General features: G+C 41.1%; 1 protein-coding gene across 3 annotated transcripts in view; it reads left to right on the top strand.

Moving 5' to 3' along the window:
• Positions 1–571: 571 nt before the first annotated feature.
• Positions 572–21,039, top strand: part of TMA16 (translation machinery associated 16 homolog) — a 67,966-nt gene continuing 47,498 nt past the window's right edge. For all 3 annotated transcript variants that reach the window (XR_004000493.1, XM_030563274.1, XM_030563273.1), the window contains exons 1-4: positions 572–654; positions 6,230–6,342; positions 17,379–17,416; positions 18,766–18,850. Coding sequence is in view for 2 of the 3 variants with exons in the window: in XM_030563274.1 (XP_030419134.1) it covers positions 652–654; positions 6,230–6,342; positions 17,379–17,416; positions 18,766–18,850 (239 nt within the window). In the remaining variant the exon portion in view is untranslated. The remainder of the gene's footprint in view (positions 655–6,229; positions 6,343–17,378; positions 17,417–18,765; positions 18,851–21,039) is intronic.

The raw sequence follows: 21,039 nt of genomic DNA, 5'->3' as shown, positions 1-21,039 counted from the left end.
GGAGTCTCCACATTTATTTGACAAATAATTTTTTTCAGCATTTTAAAATATTGTGCACAGAATGTTTATTTTTTTGGTGCAGAATGACCTCAGGAGTAGAGCACTGAGAACTGCTGACTTCCTAGGTCTGTTTGCTAGTGTTAAGGACACACCTGCTTTCTATCATTATTACTATATTGCCAACTGCTGCTCCTGTTGAGGGATCAGTCAAGTGGTCCTAGTTTCCTACACCGTCCTTCGTAAAACCTGGGTTTCGTGTTGAGATTTTTCTAGGACAACTGCTGCTCTGGGGGCGGGACCTGGCCCACACCCGGGAACGTGGCTGTAGTTGGCTTTTTGGGGTGGCCAGCGGTAGGCAGTCAGCAAGCGGGGCGAGCCCACAGCCGCTGGGGAGACACGCACCCGGAACGGCCAGGAGCCCAAGTCGCAGCCCCCGGGAACGTGGCGTGGACCGGGAGGGACACAGCGCCTGGCCAGTGACGGAATCACCGAGCGCAGGCGGAACGGGACGCTCGGGAGCGGGGCACTGAGCCGGGCTCTTTCCACGGCGGACCGGACACCTGGTTCCGGTTTTTGCCGCGGTGCCCCCGGTACGTGTCGCCGTTGCCTGCCTCTGCCGCTCGCTTGGTGGGCGGACGCGTGGGACTCGCTATGGTGAGTGCGGGGGAGGGGGGTGTCGCCTGTCGCGCTGCCGGGCCCCAGCTCAGCGGGGTCTGTTCGAGACACCAGCACCCGCCCCGGAGGCCACCACGGGCCGTGGCGCTCGCCGCCGCCTGACACGGAGTGAGGGGGCGGCCGGGCCAGGGGGCTGGTCCCTGCGAGGAACTAGCATGTGCGGAGCCACGTGCGCAAACATCGAGGCCTAACACGTCCGCGCTCGCCGCAGGAACCGTGGTGCCTCGCCCGTGCCCGGGAGCCAGCGGGGAACCTACCCGGGGCCCTTCTGCCTATTTCTAGAACCGGCTCGAGCCAGTGCTGGAGCCAAGGAGGAGCCGTGGGGCTGCTTTGGCAGGTTACATGGGAACGGGGGCGGTGTCGGGAAAGGTCGTTCGTTGTCTCTGTTTCAGGGCCCTCCACCTAGTGCCCTAGGACAATCTACTTTTCCATGCAGTTATTCTGTGCTTCTAGATCATTTCAGCATGAGAACTCTGCAAAGAATTAACTAAGAGATCCTGCTGCTCCCCTGGGGCCAGACAGTCCTTCATTACTCCCTATTCGCTCTACCTGCCTTATCCACACACCCACTCTTAACCTTGCCTACTGAAATGTGCAAATATATATACAAAGACCAAAAATAACAAGTAACCAGGAGATTATAACATTCATATCTTTTTTCAATTGAGTCACTTCCAGTGTATTAAAATAGCAAAATATAGAATTGTGTTGCTCAATATGAAGACTATAGATGAGATTTTCAAAGTCAGATAAGGGAGTTAGACATAATAATCCCTATTGGTTTCTAATAGAAATTAAATATCCAAGTTGCTTAGATAGATTCAGGAGTCTGTTGCTACACAATATAATTAAAAGTACAAATTTGCAAAGTCTATGTTTAGTATACAAAGTTGTGCAATCCACACATTTCATAACAGATAATTCATTCCAGCTGTATTCATAAAAATATTTTTTACCTCAATATACCACAGTATAAGAACTAATAAATTTGTAGCATAATTTGGTATGTCCTGGGAGTATATTCTTTTCAAAATCTTTACTCCTTTAATAATAATTAAAAATATATATGCAATAGTATTTCTAGTACAGAAAAAGGAGTAAAGTTTAGGTGTAAGTCTTAATTTCTATTCTGCTGATTTTTAATATATGCCTAATGTAAGCAGTCCAAATGGTTTAAACTTTAAGTCATCAAATCATAGGACTGGAAGGGACCTCGAGAAGCCATCTTGTCCAGTCCCCTGCACTCATGGCAGGACTAAGTAGACCAGTAGTTCCCAAACTTGTTCCACTGCTTGTGCAGGGAAAGCCCCTGGTGGGCCGGGCCGGTTTGTGTACCTGCCGCGTCTGTAGGTTCAGCCGATCGCGGCGCCCAGCGGCCACGGTTCACTGCCTCAGGCCAATGGGAGCTGCTGGAAGCGGCGCAGGCCGAGGGACGTACTGGCTGCTACTTCCAGCAGCTCCCATTGGCCTGGAGCAGCGAACCACGGCCACTGGGAACCGCGATCAGCTGAATCTGCGGACATGGCAGGTACACAAACAGGCCTGGTACGCCAGAGGCTTTCCCTGCACAAGTGGCGGAACAAGTTTGGGAACCACTGATCTAGACAATTCCCGACAGGTGTTTGTCTAAACTGCTCTTAAAAATCTCCAATGATGGAGATTCCACAGCCCTCCTTAGGCAATTTATTCCAGTGCTTAACCACCCTGATGGGAAGTTTTTCTTAATGTCCAAACTAAACCTCCGTTGCTGCAATTTAAACCCATTGCTACTTGTCCTAGCCTCAGAGGTTAAGAAAGAAAGTTGTCTTCCTTTGCCTTGTAACAGTCTTTTACATTCTTGAAAACTGTTATCATCTTCCCTCTCAATCGTCTGTTTTCCAGACTAAACAAACCCAATTTTTTCAATCTTCCCTCATAGGCCATGTTTTCTAGACCTTTAATCATTTTTGTCATTCTTCTCTGGACACGCGGCAATTTTTCCACATCTTTCCTAAAATGTGGTGCCCCGAACTGCACACAATACTCCAACTGAGTCCTAATCAGCGGGGAGTAGAGCGGAAGAATTACTTCTTGTCTTGCTTACAACACTCCTGTTAATACATCCCAGAATGATGTTTGCTTTTTTTTGCAACAGTGTTACACTGTTGACTCATTTAGCTTGTGGTCCATTGTGACCCCCAGATTCCTTTTTGTAGTACTCCGTCCTATGCAGTCCTTTCCCATTTTGTGTGTGTGCAACTGATTGTTCCTTAAATGGAGTACTTTGCATTTGTCCTTATTGAATTTCATCCTATTGATTTCAGACCATTTCTCCAGTTTGTCCAGATCATTTTGAATTTTAATCCTGTCCTCCAAAGCACTTGCCCTCCCAGCTTGTAAGTGTATTCTCTATGCCATTATCGAAATAATTGATGAAGATATTGAATAGAACTGGACCATGAACTGATCCCTGTAGGATCCCGCTCATTACACCCTTACAGCATGAACCACCGATAACTAGACTCTGGAAATGGGTTTCTAACCAGTTTTTCACCCACCTTATAGTAGCTCCATTTAGGTTGTATTTCCCTAGTTTGTTTATGAGGTCATGCGAGACAGTATTAAAAGCTTTACTAAAGTCAAGATAATAATCTACTTTGTTTATATGCTTATGGGAAATTCCTCTAAAATAGGTGTTCTAGCTTTCAAGGCCAAATATTCAAAATAGCCTCAACACTTGCCCCCAAAATTTTACCTGCAGTTTGGCATGTGCAAATTCAGCAGGTGTATTTGATTTTCCTACTGTAAGTTTAGGGAGTAGGAAAACTAGTATAATAAAATTCTACGTTGTCATATTTAATGGTGTCCACTGACACACATTCCAATTTGCAAACTGTTCTTTCTCCACTTAAAAAAAATTAGTACTTTTTAATTCTAGCTGTGAATAAAATCTATTGTTGTACCACAGAGTGTACTTCAAAAACTCTTCCAGACATTCATTGCAGGTTCTTTAACCAGGCCATTTTTTAAGCTGTTCTATCATCAGAAAAGGCAATTTGAAACTTGTTGCAGAAGTTGGAATAGGATCAGTGTTCTGTTAAATGCTCAGGTAGGTAATCGGTTCTTTCCTTTTCTATGTCAAGTCAACAGGGCAGAAAATCATTCTGTTCTAGAAACTATAAACAAACAAAAGTAAATGAACGTAACAAACTTGATTGCAGCCAAAGGTCTTCCCTAGACACATACCACCAAACGAAGTGATGAAAAACTAACAGGTGGTAGTAAATATAATGTTAACTGGTTCTGAATCAATCATTTCAAGCACTGTCTACAGGGAGTTGTCTGGATAAATTAGTTGTCAAGATAACCATATATAAAAGTGTTCGACGAAAGTTTTAAATTTGTACCCTCTGCGGTGTTGATCAGTGTACAGCAACTGAAACGTATCTGTCTTTTTAGACACTTTTGGCTCAAGTTTTGAGCAAGTAGTTGGCTCGTATGTGTGTTGCTGTTTCATAGTTGTATTTCAGTGTGTTTCTGAACAGGATGGGCAAATGAGTCTATGATTGTTAGCAATGACTTGACTAGAGCAATTATCTGTTTTTTCTAGACTTCACACCGCTATTCTGTCTAGAAACTCCAATCTTAAACTGCAAAACTTCTGTTCCAAACTTGTGGGTAGGACGCTGTGTCAAATTATATCACATTTTTGTGATGTGGACTAAATAAGGCCATCAAACTGCAATTCCATTTCAAAGCCAGAAAACCTTTCTGTGTTCAACCAGATTTTGATAATAGATATTAAAAATGAATTCAGCACCATGGGTTCTGGTCAACTCCTTGTTTTAAACATTTAATTTCTCCTATGTTTTATTCTCTTGGCCCTTATCCAGCACAGTGACTTAGGACAGAAGCATGCAAGCATGATGCTTATGACACTTGTGTGGTAGTAGAGGGTGTTGAAGCCCTCAAATTAGATTTGTTTCCTTTAGAATGCATATACAGCAGTTCATTAGTACAGATTCTGCCTGGTCCACATTGTGATGCCCTCAACAATGGAAACTACAGAGCTTCCTATTTATGTTTGTTTTTCTGTAATGTTACAAAATAATGTTCGTGTTATGGTGTGTTTTTAAGTGTCCTGTATATACGTAACTAAATAGAATACAATATAACTTGCTCTTTGGCCAGAAGGAATACGTTATGTTGGCACAGTGGTGTCCATAAGATTCAAGAGGAAAATTCCTTGCTGCTTATGGCATGATTTTTTCTTTTTTATATACCTTCCTTGTTCATGTTGTTGCTGCTTCCAGTTTGTCATGTAATTGGGCTGAAGTCACATGAGCGACAATAGTTGGCTATTAATACCTTCTTTAAATTAATGGAGCTTCAGGGTATCTTCTCAAGAAATGCTAGAGGAAGCAATCTATGCAAATTTAAGTCATCACAGTAATAAACTTGTGAACACTAGTGCAGGATCACTACTTTATGACCAAGCTTACTCTTGTTTTCTTTCTTCCCGATGTATTCCTCAATGTCGCACTGCTTAGTAGTCTTTCCATTAATTTTGGGGCAACCTTCAAACTTCATAACAATAAATAAATAAGTAAATAAAAATAATGGGAACTACTGGGAAAAGAACTAGCCACAACTGCAACGTGAGTCTGGTTTGTATTAGGTAGTTTTTTACAGCTGTATTCCTAGCTGTATCTTCTTGAGAAGTTTCTTGTTTCAGATTCAAAACTGGGAAATGGAGTGGTCTGGGGATGAGGCTTGCAATGCATTCCTTTTTAAAAAGAGCCCCTTCCTGTAACCTGAACATTCGCTTAAGATGTTTTTCTTTAGAACATATACAAATGCACTTGAGTCACTGACTTTGCAGAAAGCTATAACTTTATCTCTATTTGTAAAAGTCCTTTAGTGCAGAAGTGACAATTGAATTTCTGTTGCTCCACTTAGATGGAGCATTGTATTTTGGGACGTGTAGTCTCTGTGGGTGGCAGCTGCAATCTGGTTCTTTCTGTGCAAATTAGATGGGTTTCTGACAAGGGTTTAAATGGAGCCCTCAGTTGGGAAAAGTTTAAATAAGGGTATACTGAAAATTGCATTCTTGTTAGGAGAGGTAATTTAAAGTTTCCTCACCATTGAGCTCTTTAAGAAGGAAGGTATTTTCTGTTAGAAAAGTAGCAGTCTGTAACACATTTTATAACACACACCAATTCTAAACTAAAAAAAGATATAACTGTGTGCTTTGCTTCAGCCTTCAGAGTTTGTATGCCTGATTTTCATATTGCATGTGCTGTGTTGGAATTTGAACTCAGGAGTCTGTGTGTTTTATTATTCTTAGTAACACAAGGAGTGACATGAATATAACTTATACTAGTCCACTTAAACCCACTGTATGAATTTTGGACCTTCTGAGGTGTTATTGCATGCTCTTTCTTGAGTGAATCCCTTTGATAAGGTGCTGCTGGCTTCCCTTTGAGCAGTCTTTTACTCTGGCTGCAGTAGCTTATGAGACACTTTGTGAAGGGAACTGAAGTGTCATTTTATTCCTTGTTATGTTTCATTTCAGCCAAAAGTACCAAAGGGCAGAGGAGGAGGGCAAGAGAAAAAAGTCATCCATCCTTACAGCAGAAAGGCTTCTCAGCTTATGAGAGAAGCACACAAACAGGAAAAAAAGGAAAAGTGAGTTAATTTGTACTGTTATCCAGTGTGGGGGAAAGGGAGAATAATTTTGTGTTTTTAAAAGTATTATTTTGCGTCTGAATTTCAGGAAAGTGGGCAACACGAAATTTGGAACCTTTTTTGGTAAGTGGGTAAAACTAGGAGTTATTTAATATGAATTTAAAACAAAGATAATTAGGCTGAATATCAGGTATTATTTCCTAATAGTGAGACTGTTCATAGAATAACATTTCTTGGAAACCGATAGAAGCTTCAGCACAGGAATAATGTAAAATTAAATTAGACAACCTAATTTATTAGAAAGTCAAGGTACCGAATTATAGGAATGTAGGATTGGAGGGGACCTGAAGAGGTCATCTAGACAGTGCCCTTTCACAGAGACAGGATTAAGTAAAATGTAAAATCATTGCATAAAACTTGAACCTAATGCCAAATTCTACCAGAAGATTTTCAGAACTTTTACTTACACTATCAGTCTATTTACCAAAGTACCTTTTAAAATGATTCTGATTAACACATGACTGGTAATTAACATGAAGCTTTTCACCTTGTTTGAACCTACTACAAGTTGACATTGACAATAAGTTTGGTTTGAATTCATTTTCTTGATACAAGTGTCCAGATGACAGAAAACACCAAGTTAGCTGGCATATTTTGTAGCCTTACCAAAGGTGGGAAAGACGAAATGAGAATAGAGTCTGAATAACTCATCTCTAGAGGCGGTCCCTGAATCTTTTTTCCTGCTTTGTAATGGGATCTGCTTCCCTTCTCCTCTTTCCTCTCCCCCCCCCCCCCCGCCACCTTCTGTGGGGCTAGCGAAGGGCAATGTGTTGAGAAGGATAGAGTTTGCCTAGTGCAGGCAGGGTAGAACATTTGGTGAAGAGTTCTCATTATCTCTACTAATGGAGCTCCTTTATGCCATAGTGATCTAATCTACTGGCAGGACAGCCTCTCTTCTGGGAACAAATCTTCTCAAGTTGGGAACTCTTGTTTAGGGCTGCTTAGTGGTTTAAAGGTCTGCTTGTTGGCATTTTAAATGTTTATATATAATTAGGACAGCTTTTGGAAATTCTCTGCTATTGCACATTTTATTTATTAAATGCATGATTAGAGATGACCAGGACAGTCAGGATGGATAAAAATCAATGATTTAAAAAAAAAAATAAATCTGATTTTATTTATTTAAATCAGATTTTTTGATAAAAGTTTTTTTCCTCAAAAAGCATATCTAAAGATAGTTTTAATTAAGATACATTATAGCTCAAAGATATCTCATAATGGAATAGGGATTATAAATTCTAATTCTGTAGTATGAGACAATATATTTCATGTAATATTTAAGAAAAATTTTGTAAATATGTTCCAATAGTTCATGGATTATGGACCCAATTTTATGGAGTTCCAGGGGCTTCTGTATAGCTTATTTAGGTTAATCTTTCTATCTACCCAATGAGACTCAGTGCTAACTAAGTCTAGAAAACACAGCAGAGAAGCTTAGTTTTGCAGTTCTCAGACCTTTGATTTGTGTCTCCAGAGATAACATGCTTGTTAACAGCAAAAATGTTTTAAATAAATAATATAGAGAGGTGAGAAATAAGACCTCAACCCTATCGTCCCTCTGCAAATTTGTGTACACAGAATCAATCCCTTACCTCTCTATAAAAGTGCAAAGTTTCAGAAAGTTCATTGAATAGAAGATGGTTGGGGGCGGAATAGATCTGGATAAGGAGAAGAAGTCTGGAGATAAATCTGAGAAGGGAGGGGACAGGCAGTAGAAACAAAAGTGAAACTGTTTGAGCAGCATATTCCAGAAGTCTTGAGCTCTTTCTGAGTGTAGTCTTCATTGATTTGAGATCTACCATACCATTCTCTCACTAGAAGGGAAAACATATAATGGCAACAGGCCATAAAAGAGATACAGTGTGGGTCTCATAACCTTAATACATATTTTTCACAACTCAGTGATAACCAGCAAGAATGCACTTTTATGTAGAAATCTATGATTAAATCGAGTCTTCCCGACTAGTGATTTACATCATGATTTAAATCAAATCTACCCTGAGGACAGTTAATCTCGCTTTTCACGAACTACTGTATTTAAATGTTGTAAGGGTTATGAGACAATAGTAATCAACCAGGAAAATTAAACTTCAGTGTAAAAAAGATGGACTCACCACTGAAGTGCCTTCTGGCAGCTCTCTCCCAATCTGGCACCCCAACAGCCACTCTGGTCCTGCAGTGGTCCACCTCTTCCCATGACTCCGCCCTTCAGGCAGGTCACAATTTAACCCCACTTCTTCCAGGGTATTAGAATTCAAAAGACAAAGGAATATTACAAACTCAAAACCAGGGTAATCTGAGAAGTCTTTGACAGAACCACACCCCACCCTGCCCAGGATTTGTCTGGATGCAACCAGTCTTTTAAATTAGTCTTTCTGGGCTGGTTGTCCCATCTGCTTGGAGGTTCATCTCTCTTAGACTCTTGCTTGAAACCAGGCGTCCCTTACCAAGAGGAGTAGAGCTCCGCTCTCTTTCCTTGTCAACCCCAAACTGAGCTGGGCCACCTCCTTTTAATTCCCCTCTCCTCTCCTGACATCTGCTACAGGTATAGTGGTGCAGGGCCAATTGGGACTGCAGACCTTTAAAAATCCCTTCCTTGCAAGTGTCTGACCAATCACATTCTGTAAGTGATGGTAATAACTAGAGTAACAATAACCAGGGTAAGACTACACACCACACTTGGGTTTAGTTTGGTTTTGTTTCCAGAGTATGTGCCTTACGTGTTACTGAAACCACACTTCTTGTGGAACCATGTGCAGAGGTAAGGTTTTATGGCTGAGTTAAGGATATTTGTGGAATTTCCTCACTTTCCAATATTTGTGTTTAAGAATTACAGTGTTCTAACCATGATTTGAATTAATGGGTATATGAGTAGGTTAGGGTTTTTTTTTAAACTAATTAGGAGCAAGGCATTTGAAATACATAATTGTAAAATATTTGAAAACTAGTATTCTGTTGCACAGGTTTAAATGAAACTGCCACTTCAGTAAAATACCACTTTTTAAAAAATAGTTTTTTGCGGTTTATTTAATGAAGTCTCCTGAATTTGTGCTGCTGTCTTCTACCTGTGCTTCCGTTGTTGTCTGCTTCTTCCTCTCTTGTTCATGGCAGTCAACTCTTCTCAGCCTAGTACTTCTCGTTTTTCCACCCCCGTAGCAGTGAGTGCCATAACCCTGCATACAGTATGGGCTAGTCTGCACTAGAAGTGCTACCTCGGCACAGCTGCAGTGCGTCTGGTGAGGACGCACTATGCTGTTGGGAGAGAGCTCTCCTGTCAGTGTAACCACTGCACCTGCATGAGAGGCACATCGCACCATCCGCGCTGGCACTTAGGTCAGTGTAACTTGCATTGCTTGGGGGACAGTGTGGCTTATTCACACCCTTCTGAGTGACAGAAGTTATGCTGCTATAAGTGGTAGTGTGTACATGCTCCATATAGAGAGAACAGATATGAAATGAGAAGTGGCTGCAATCGTAGAGACTAGAGCACATGGATCTTCATAGCTGTCTTAGCATTTTTAAATAGATAAAATATATATTCTACACTTCTGGAAATTTGTCAAGTATCTTTGTTCTAGGGCTTAATTAGTGTTTATGTAAAATCAAAGGCCCAGTTAATAATAATGGTTTGGAAATGGAAATTTTCAAACAAAGGTGCTGGTGCAGTGTGTGCAGATGCAATTAAAATCATACTCTTATCATTCCAACCAAGGATTTCACTTTGCAAACCTCAATTAAGTATGCAGTGGAGAAAGTGACAAATATTAGAAAAGTAAAAATGCTGTAGAATGACAGTGTGTGAACAGTAAGTAATGCACAAGACTGCCACTGCTATCAGTATCAGATTGAGACTGCATTATGATCTTCGACCTACTTTGCCCAGTCTATGGCTTGCCTACAGGGGAAAATTATCCTGGTATAAATTCAGGCAAATATCTAGATGAGTTAATATCTAGATGAGTCCCCTGGAAGACCTCTGAATACTCTCAGGGTATATGAAGAATTTGATACAACTTTAGGAGCAAAGTTTACTCTATAGAGTATGACACTGGGTCCCCTATTGAAGTGGTAACTATATAGGTTGGCTTTATCTTCATGGACAAATAGTTCTGTGTCACAAAGAATATGTGGCTGACATGGTTTGAAAAGGAAGAGGGATTTATTGCTACCTTCAGTGTCTCCTGTACTAGAAATAATCATCATTTTGTTCTGCTGTCAGATAGAATTTCATGGTTCAGGTAATTTGCCAGAGAGAGGAACTTCACAGTTGACGTTTTCAAAATACAGATAAGCCTGTTGTGAGCGGCATTGACTTTCAGGCAGTCTTTGTGACCACATGATAGCTGAGGCAGTACATTGTTTATGATGTCTTCAGTAGGGCTGGCCAAAACTTGTGATTTTCAGTTTGGGAGAATTTATTTTTTTATTTGGGTTAATTCTGCATTGGAACAAAACTGAATTTGTCAAAATTTCTCAGTAAATTTCTTGACTTCCAGCTGCTGTGGAGCTAGGAACCAAGCCCTGGCTCAAGCTGGGGCTCCCTGGGCTTTGATACTCCAAAGTGGGAGACTGGAAGCCCTGGCATGGCAGAGCTGTCCCAGAGCTCCAGCTGGAGCCAGGGCTCTCAGGTCTTGTAGATTTCCTGCTCTGCAGCAGAAAGCCTGGCATAGCAGGGAGCCCTGGCTCCCTGCTGTGGATGGAGGAGCCTAGACAATCCCAAGAGTCCCAGTGTCATCTGGGGCTGTCTTGGGCTTGCCTTGAGTGAGGAGTCAAGCCAGCACTGAGAGTCCCAGCATTTGGATGGGATTAAGGGGGCTGGGAAGCTGCCTGCAGTGGCATATGTACTGAGTGTGTAGCAGACCCCAGAGACCTGGCTCTAGCTGAGAGCAGGGAGCCTAACAGACTCTAGTCCAGCCAGGGCACCAGTGGAAACCTGCCTGTGTTTCGACCAAAATGTTTTGGTCTATCAAACTGGCATTTTCTGATGAAACTTAAGTTTTGTCGGAAATTTTCCAACAAGCTCTCTCCTTGAGTGGTCTTGTTAGCATAGTGGACACAATGGAAGAATATGAAGATCTACAAGTGCTGTTTGAGTACTCACAGAGCAGCAGATAATTTCATAGATTGTGGTTAATTATAAGATGGGTACTCGCACCCAAGAAAAGGCAAAAAAAATTTTTTAAAGGGAAACAGCTTTAAATCCTTGCCCCAGGGATGCTCAATTTCTGTCCCGGGCCTTGTCCCATCCCTTCCCCCAAACTCTCGCCACACCTCTTTCTGTCCAGTTCTGTCCCCTCCCCTGAGCGCAGCCGATCCCTGCTCCTCCCCCAGCACCTCCTACATGACACGAAACAGCTGGCAAGAAGCGCTGGGAGGGAGAGGGAGGAGCAGAGCAGGGGTGGCCAAATTGTGGCTTGTGAGCCACATGCAGCTCTTTTACTGTTAAAGTGTAGCTCTTGGAGACCCTCATCTCCCCCCTGCCCTCCCCATTCAAGCACAAGCAGGTGCGCCCTGGCTCTCAAACCTCTGAAGGTTGTCATATGCAGTTCAGAAGGTCAGTATGTTTGGTCACCCCTGCTGTAGAGAAACAGATGATACTGGAACATCCCTTTAAACTTGAATCAGTAGTTATGCATGAAGTGTAGCCTCTAGTAGTTTATAAAAACATATCTTGTCTTGCTGGCCTATAGTAGTGGTTCTCAACCTGTTCACCGTTGTGGGCTGCATATGTAGCTCTCTGTGTGTTACGTGGGCCACATCCACACAATATATATACTACTTGTACATCTACCAAAAAAAAACAAAAAACGGTTTAGTATTTAGCAATACCATTCAAATTGATGTAGTACCTTTCATTTCAACACTGGCAAATGTCTACCAATCGCATTTTAAATGAGCAAAATAAGTGAAAACATTAACTGTTTTTAATTAATTTGGGTCTCATGGCATGGAGCATTGCCACCCTCCATTCTAAACGGGGAGAGGGGGGAAGAGAAGGTGACGACTGGGAGATGACGATGACCAGAGCTCCTCATGCTGCCCCTGCCCTGAGCACTGGCTCTATGCTCCAATTGGGTAGGAACTGGCCAACAGGAGCTGCGGAGGGGGTGGGGGTGGTGCCTGCAGTCGAGAGCTGTGCAGAGCCACTTACATGCCTCTGCCTAGGAGCTGGACCTGCTGTTGCCGTTTTCAAGGTGAGCACGATCTGCGGTGCCAGGACAGGCAGGAAGCCTGCCTTAGCACTGCTGCTGACCGAGAGTCACCTGAGGTAAACCCATGCCCCAACCCCTGCCTCAGCCCTGAGCCCCCTCCAAACCCTGAGCCCCTCCCTGCACCCCAATCTCCCTATCTCTGGCCCCACCCAAGAGCTTGCATCCTCAGCTCAGAGCCCTGACCCGCTCCCACACCCTGACCCTCTTCCCCAGCCCTGAGCCCCCCAAACCCAGAGCCCCCTCCTGTACCCCCAACTCCTCATTCCTGTCCCCACCCTCCAGTCCTCACCCCAACCCTCTGTCCCAGCCATGAGCTCCTCCCACACTCCAAACCCCTCATGCCCAGCTCCACTGGGTCACGGGCATCAACAATTTTCTTCAGCTGGGTTGAAAACCACTGCCCTAGGCCTCTACACCCTCTCCCCATGCCAGCTGGTCTTCTGCCTTGGCAGTACGGAGCTCAACTCTGCAGCCTGCCTGCTGCTGTGATCCTAGTGCCAGGAGCCTGCTCCAGCTGGGATCACTGGACCTGCGATTCTGTGTTGTGGGGCAGCACTGAGTACCCTGGCTTCCTGCCAGTGCTGCTGTGCCCAGTCCTGCTAGGGTGTGGGGAGCTGTCGTCACTGGGCCCAATCCTACACTGACTAATTTTTGCACCACCACCCCGGCTATTCATCTGGGACAGGTCCCCTCCCCTCTCCCCCCGCATATCCCCCGTTACAGCCCTGATGATATCACTTGGGCCACAAGCTGAGAACCACAGGCCTATAGTGCTTCTGGGAGTCAAAGTTAACTAAGTACTACTCTTTTCTTGTTCTAAGTAAGGATACAGTGTTTGTAGCTCATATATTGTAAAGTATTTAAGGGATTTGTGGTATGTTGCATGTTTCCATTGCAGATATGCCAGTCTAATATATCTCCCGCTGAAAGGCTTTTACTGTACTACTTAACTTGACATGAAATGACCCTTTAGAAACAGCCTTAAACCCTTGCCTTTTAGAAGTGATTTTGTTTTTTCCCTAACATGTCTCATGTTTTGCATCTTAATCTATCTTGACCTCATGAAGGTGGTGGTAGCAGCAGGACTGCTTTAATGTTTACTCTTGCTTACAAATTCGATCTCTGGAATGATAGAATATTAACTGTTTTCAGTTTATATAAGCAAAAGTGAAGATGTCGAAAGCCAAATGTGAAAAAAGAATGAGGATTTTAATTTTTATAGAGAGCTTTTCATATGGAAGGATCTTGAAGTGCTTGCTGAATCAACTAATGAAAAATGGGCGTTGGTAGAGGAGGGAACAGCAACTGTTTAACAGCCTGAAATAGGAAGCGAAGGAAAATTTTATCCATTCAACTGTAATTTTTAAAATAGGATCAACGAACCCAGCTTGACTTTCGGAGCCAGGGATGGAATTTATAGGAGAGGAAAAATAAAACCCTCTTAATTTAGATACTGAGGAAATTTTGACATGGAATCTGAGACACAAACATAGAACTTGCAGAGCAGAACCAAAGTTTAGTCTCAATTTTCAGAGTAGAACCTCAGTTTCATCTCTTAACCTGCATATGGTGGATGGCTATCTTTTTGTTCTGAGTTTGTACAGCATTTAGCACAGTGAGGTCCTGGTCCATGTCTAGGGCTCGTAGGTACTACAGTAGTACAAATTAATAATAATATTGGGTAGATACCCATATTGCAAACAAACAAAAGCTACCACCTTTACCACCGCTTTTCAATCTTCCCCCCTTGCAGGGTCCCAACGCCCAGGCTGCAACCCAAAACAGAATGTCTACACTGCAGTTGAATAGCCCCAGATAGTCCAAGCCCTGTGAACCCAAGTTAGCTGATGCATGCCAGCTGCAGGTGTTTAACTGCAGTGTAGACATACCTTAAGACACGAGGAGGTGGAGTGACTGATTTGTGCATTTTTATCAGACTGCAAACTGCTGTGATGGGCAACTGTTTCTCATTCCCCTAAGCACTCACTTGTGAAGTTCCACATGGCTCAATCCTGCATCCAAAATGGTGGGCCAGTTTGAGAAAGCTGCTAATTTTGTGGATAAAAACTCCTTTGCTGTCACTGAAACAACTTCCACAAGCCCTAATATTCACTGGAAGAATTCCTTGTGTTAAGCTCTTGACTAGAACATACTACTTTAATTTCTAGGAGTCCCCTCATCCCTCTCCCTATTAGTGATTCCACAGAATGACAGTGATCCTTTCAGAAGTTTAGTATTTTCTCATTTGGGATCTACATGGCTTTAACCGCCACCCACTCTAAACTCTTCTTGCAGAGTACAGTACCAATTGTAGAACACATGTTATTTACATGTTAACATTTTTCATGAAAATCTGTTAAGTGTTTCCATAAATGCGTGCTCACAGATATTGCCTGCATGCATTCAAGCACTCACCCCCTCCCACCCCTTGAAAAAAGAAACAACAAAAAATTGTAGTGGTTTTTGGTTAGTAACCTACTACAAGCTAACACGATTACCTCATATGCAGCATTTACAGCCAGGGTGAAACTATATAGCTTACACTATTAGTTAGGCTGCTTGTTTGTCTGATGTCCCAGTTTCTCCATGGCAACACTCTGTAGACATGCACTACTGTCTGTGTGTGTTGTCATGTAAGGTATGGCAAACACTGAAGATGACTAAATAAAATGCAAAGCTTCTGATATAACTAATATGTAAAAATAATGGGTTGATTTGTGTTTCAAATATTTTTAATAATACACTTTTGTTTTGTAAAAACTGTATCATCTGCCTATGCTATTTCTTTTGTCATCTTCTTTCATTGGTGTCTTTTTTTTTTTCATGCTGTTATCTATTTATGGAATGAGATTGCTTTTTCTGTGCTCTCCTTTAAAATGTCTCCCTTTGCTTTGCTTCTCCCCATGTGCTTCCAGTTCTGTGCACTGCACTCCTTCCCTCTTTTCCTACACTAGTCTCTATTTCAAACATTAGGTACAACTCACATTTTAATTTTGTTTTAATATTAAATCCTTTATATTGTCTGTGCTCATCACATTCCAGTTCTGAAGTCTGCTTATCCTACAAACCTTCATTCAGATGAATTCCATTAACTTAATTTTTTGTGTAAGCATTTTAATCTTTTAGCTAGCATTTATGAACTTGCTCTTGTGAAATGTTTAAAGAAATAAAAATAACTTCAATGCCCGCTATCCCCTGCTAAACTAATTTATTTAGATTTAGACTCTACTGCACAAAAAAGGTAGAGGGTGTCCTAGACCAGGGGTCTCAACGTTCCGGCCTGCAGGCCATCTGTGGCCCGAGAACTTCCCCATTGTGGCCCACGGTGGAGAGATGCATGCAGTCAGCAATGTCTGCTGCAGGTGCTGCCCTCCGCAGCTCCCATTGGCTGGGGGAGAGGGACAGAGATACCATAACTAGTCGCCGGGCAGAGTGAGTCATAGAGACAGCATCATTAGTTGCCAGACACAGGCAGCCATGGAGGCAGCATCACGTTTTTCCACAATGAATATAAACAAGTCAAAATGCCGAACTCAACTATCTGGTGCACACCTTGCTGCAATCTTAAAGGTTTCAACTGCTCAGTCACTGAGGCCAAACACCAACAAATTGACAGAACTGAAGTGTTGCCAGGTGTCTGGCAAACACTAAAAACTCTGGCAAGTGAAGAAGTGTATAAAGTTGTATGACAGTTTTATTATTTCTAAGAAATTTGAAGTAAAAAATAAAATATAAACGCTTTCTTTTCTGAACACCATCTTCAGTGACATCATTGGCCTGGGAGGATTTAAGGACTGTCACTGGCCCTAAGGTAAACTGAGTTTGAGACCCTGGCCCTAGATATTTTGGGCAGGTCCTCAGCTGGTGTTAATTGTCATTCGCACCACTGAAGTCAGTATCACTATAAGTTTATACCAGCTGAGGATCTGCTCCTTTATCTTGTATATTTTAATCAGACTCTTTCTCCCATTTATAACTTTTGGAGAGTCTCCACCACACGGAGTAATACTGTTTTTAAAAGAGTTAATAAAGCTTTAACATGGCAATGTTAATCTTCCATTATTATAATGTTTTGTTCAGTGCCCAAGTAAAAAATAATTAGAACGCTTCTGTTTATTTTACCCTGGCTTGCTGGAAACAAAATTAGGACAAATGTGGGTCATTGCTGGAGATTGAACTGAACTCTCCAGTGGTAAAATCATGAATGTCTACTACTTGAGCAGCTCCTTCAGATAGTAGCTCTAAGAGACTTGTATCTTTTGTAAACCAGCCACTAGAGTGGGACATTTAACACATACTGAACAACAGGTTACATATGCATCCTTCAGAATTGATGAGGTTTCAGTATATAACCCATAATTCAGATAGAGTGAGAAAAAGAAAAACTCTTTGGGAACAGATCAAGAAAATCTGAGCCATTGGCTGGCTTTGTGAAGATATCAAAACACTTATTTATATCTACTTGTCACAATAAAATGTTTATATTATAGTGTCCAATAAATATCAAGATGTCTTTTTATTCTGCCTTCACCTCCCTTCCACCATTACTTTAAATAATGCAATAGCGAAATGTTGGAAATAGTTTACAAAATCTGAATTAACTGTTTGCCCTGGATCTCTCACATAAAAAAGGAAATCGGAAGTTGTGACTTTTTGGCAGGTTTTAGAGGTGGAATTGTGCTGCAACATATTTTCATCCAGCTTTTCCATTGATTTTTCTCTTGGGAAAATGATTGACTAGAGTGTGCGCTTTCTGTCTTTTAGGTTGAAGAATGAAAAAGCCTTGCGTCTGAGCATTGTAGGTGAGTATCATAAGCTACTTGGTTGAAGAGGGATAGCTCAGTGGTTTGAGTATTGGTCTGCTAAACCCATGGCTGTGAGTTCAATCCTTGAGGGGGTCATTTTGGAATCTGGGGCAATCTGGCTGAGGATTGGTCCTGCTTTGAGTCAGGGGTTGGACTAGATGACCTCCTGAGGTCCCTTCCAACTCTGATATTCTATGAAATCAAAATGAAGTTTGTCCTATAATTTAGGTCTTACAGACTTTCTGGGAAAAAGAATTCTATCCAATTGTTCTCTGTTTGGGGCAAGGACTGTCTTTATAATCTATTAATAAACTGTATAATTGTTGGAATATCAGGGATGTTCTCACTTCAACATGGCAACTGCAAGTGAAATCAGGGCTAAGAGGTGTATGGTATCTCTTGACTTCACTTCTTTGCAACACATATGGACTTCATCACGTGGTTGACTATAGCAGTAGGCAACTTGGCATACTACAGAACAAACCTCTATTTCATTAATACCACCAAGCCTTGTCAATCCATGTTATTAGATGTAGCCTACTCCAAAATTTATACTTACATCATCTCATGTAGATGTTTGTGAATTGACAGAGATGTCAGGCAACAGCTTGGAAGGCTGGTAAATTTCAGACCACAATTTGATAGTGTTTTAAAGAGTTTGATGGTTTACCTTGGTAATTTATTTTACTCTTAAATTATGCAGATATGTTGATCAGGGAATGAAAAGGCCTCAGGCCAGTTTCACATACTGCAACTCTAAGTTGCTAATTTTGACAGTTTCTCCGTTACATATTTGATTGTCTTGATATTGATCCAATATCTTGATTCTGCCTTTCTCCATCCCCTCCCCCGCATCATGTTGTAATATAACATGATCTGAAAGTGATTTTTGGTACTTTTTAAACATTTCTCAAGCAGTACTTACAGAATGTTTTTTAATAATTTTAAGATGTTCGTCTAATTCCTCTGCACTTTACTATCTGAAAAAAATATACTGTGTATTGATTGCTGAAGAATTGGATTGTGTTTAAAAAAAAAAGTAACATTTTCTTCCAGATTTCCAGTAATTTAAAACTATTTTATTTATTTATATAGTAAAAGAAGATGGAAAACATCTGTAAACAACTTCTATCTTCTCTCCCAAATTAAAAATGACAATTGGATGAAACCTATTCTTTGTATTAATGTCATATCTAGACTGAGACCTTGTACTTGTACCATAGTGAGGCAATTTTTTATAACTGAATTTTAAACCCCTGAAAAATGGGATTTATTGCAGGAACATTGACAGGATTTGTTCTGTGTTAGCGCTACTGTAATAATTGACACATACTTTGTTCCTGTAGGAGAAAAATTGCAATGGTTTCAAAGTCACCTTGATCCCAGCAAAGCAGACTACACAAAGAGAGAAGCCTGTGAACTAATTGAAAAGTAAGAATGGGGTATACAATAATATAAAAGGCTCTTTTTTGTTGGAAATAAGATTGACTTACTGACTGGTAAATTAAGATGAATCTTAAATATACTAAAAATTTCCCTTTCATATTTATTATTAGAAATATCATTGATTTATTAATAGTGAAGATAATATGCTAGCATAAGTAGATCGTAACTATTCTGGAACTACTGGATGAGATCAGAGTATAATCAGAGAGACTTTTATATTATATCTCTGCATGTGTAGTGAAGGCAAACTCAAATTAAAATGGGTACACCTATATCTTTTCCAGTAACTACATGATCAGCAATCTAAATGTTTATGTCCCTGGTGCATGAAGTGTTAGTCATATTTCTTGGTGAAAGTACAATCTACAGGTTCTACTTCACTTAGACCCGCTTCTTAGCTTTGCCACATTTTGTATTAAGAAGGCCAGCTGAACAGCGCCAGAGCTATTTCAAGAGTGGGGACCTGTATGGGCACTATATCATTACTATACATAGGACTGCATGTACCAAAGGCTACCGCCGTTGCCAGTTTGTCAGCTATGTCTCTTGATAGGTTATGCCTATATCATGATGGTAAATTCCTTTTACTCTCAGTATTAATGGCATATTTTGTATACAGTTCAATGAAACCTGTGTTATTGAGGAACATCTCCAGTGCTACTCTGGGGCAGATCCACCACTGGTGTATGTTATAGGATCTACTCCCATCTTATGTTTTAAAGTCTTCGCAGTATAAATGATGGCATGAGACTTTAAAATATCCTCAATGTATCCAGAGTACTTTAGTTTGACTTTTTAGTGAAAGACCACTTATAGCAGGCAACATATGACTTTCGTTTTCTGGGTTGCAGAGCGTTTACTTAAGATAGGTTACACTAAGTAAAAAAAACATTAACATTCAAAACACTACATTAAAACAGCATAATTATGGTCGTGAAGTCAAGCACTCAAAAATTAGGAAATGCTAGAATTACAATTGCTTGTGCAACCTTAATTTGGCTCCCTTGTGTTTAACCATTATGATAGTCCTTAAGTACAGCCCTGGCTGGAGCGTACTAGAGTACTAACAGAGTCTTTGGAGAATTTAGATTCCAAACTCTTAACAGGTTTTTACTGAACATCTATAAACAGTGATTTTTTTCATAGGTTCATATCTTAGACAGATTTGGCTGTTTGTTTCACAGGAATGGCAAAAATAGGGCAAACTTGCTACCCCCACTAAATTTCAAGTTCTTGCTCCAAAGCGTGGAAGCACTAGAGCTTCTCAGAGAAATGACAGTACATATGTTTATCATAGGCAAAATAACACTTTTCTCTAAGCTCATTCTCTGAAATGGCTAAACCATTTTAGCTGAAACATTCGAAAAAGTTCTGCCTGAGGGAGACACCTAGCCTGAGAAATTTCTGATCAAGTGATTAAAGTTTGGCAAAGTTATAAGCAACTGAAAACAGGGTCTTATAATGGGAAGTGTTGGGCAATCAAAGAAGAAGGCTGTACTTCTTCCGACCTGGTTTAGAGGGGACGTGAAGGCAGCTATAAAAAATAAAATATAATAAATGGAAGAAAGGGAAAGTTGATAGTAATTAATATAAACCAAAAGTTAGGAATTATAGAAAATTGATAAGGGACACAAGGAGAAATCTGCTATGCAGTTTTTAAAATATATTAGGAACAAAAAAGTTCTGACAATGGTATTGGTCCGTTACTGGATGGAAATGGTAGAATTATGAAGAATAATGAAGAAAAGGCAGAAGTGTTCAATAAATATTTCTGTTCTGTAATGGGAGTGGGGCAGGAAGCAGATGATATACTCTAATCAAATGCTGGTGATAATTTCTCTGGAAGATGCTAAACAGAAGCTCCTAAAGTCAGACATTTTAAAATCAGCATGTCCAAATAACTTGCTTCCAAGAGTTTTAAAAGAGTTGTCTGAGAAGATTACTGGACCATTAATGTTGCTTTTCAATAAGTCCTAGAGCAATGAGGACGTTCCAGAAGACTGGAAGACATACTAGGCTAGATGGACTTTGGTCTGACCCAGTATGGCCATTCTTATGTTTTTATGTGAGCCGGTGGCTAAAAGTGCTAACACAATTCTAGGATGCATAAACAGGGGAGTCACAAGTAGAGGTTATTTTATCACAGTATTTGTCACTGGTGTAATTACTGCTGC

The sequence above is a fragment of the Gopherus evgoodei genome, chromosome 5 (assembly GCF_007399415.2).
Source record: "Gopherus evgoodei ecotype Sinaloan lineage chromosome 5, rGopEvg1_v1.p, whole genome shotgun sequence".
NCBI lineage: Eukaryota > Metazoa > Chordata > Testudines > Testudinidae > Gopherus > Gopherus evgoodei.
The sequence above is the reverse complement of the archived record's forward strand: the minus strand, read 5'-3'. Positions and strand labels throughout refer to the sequence as shown.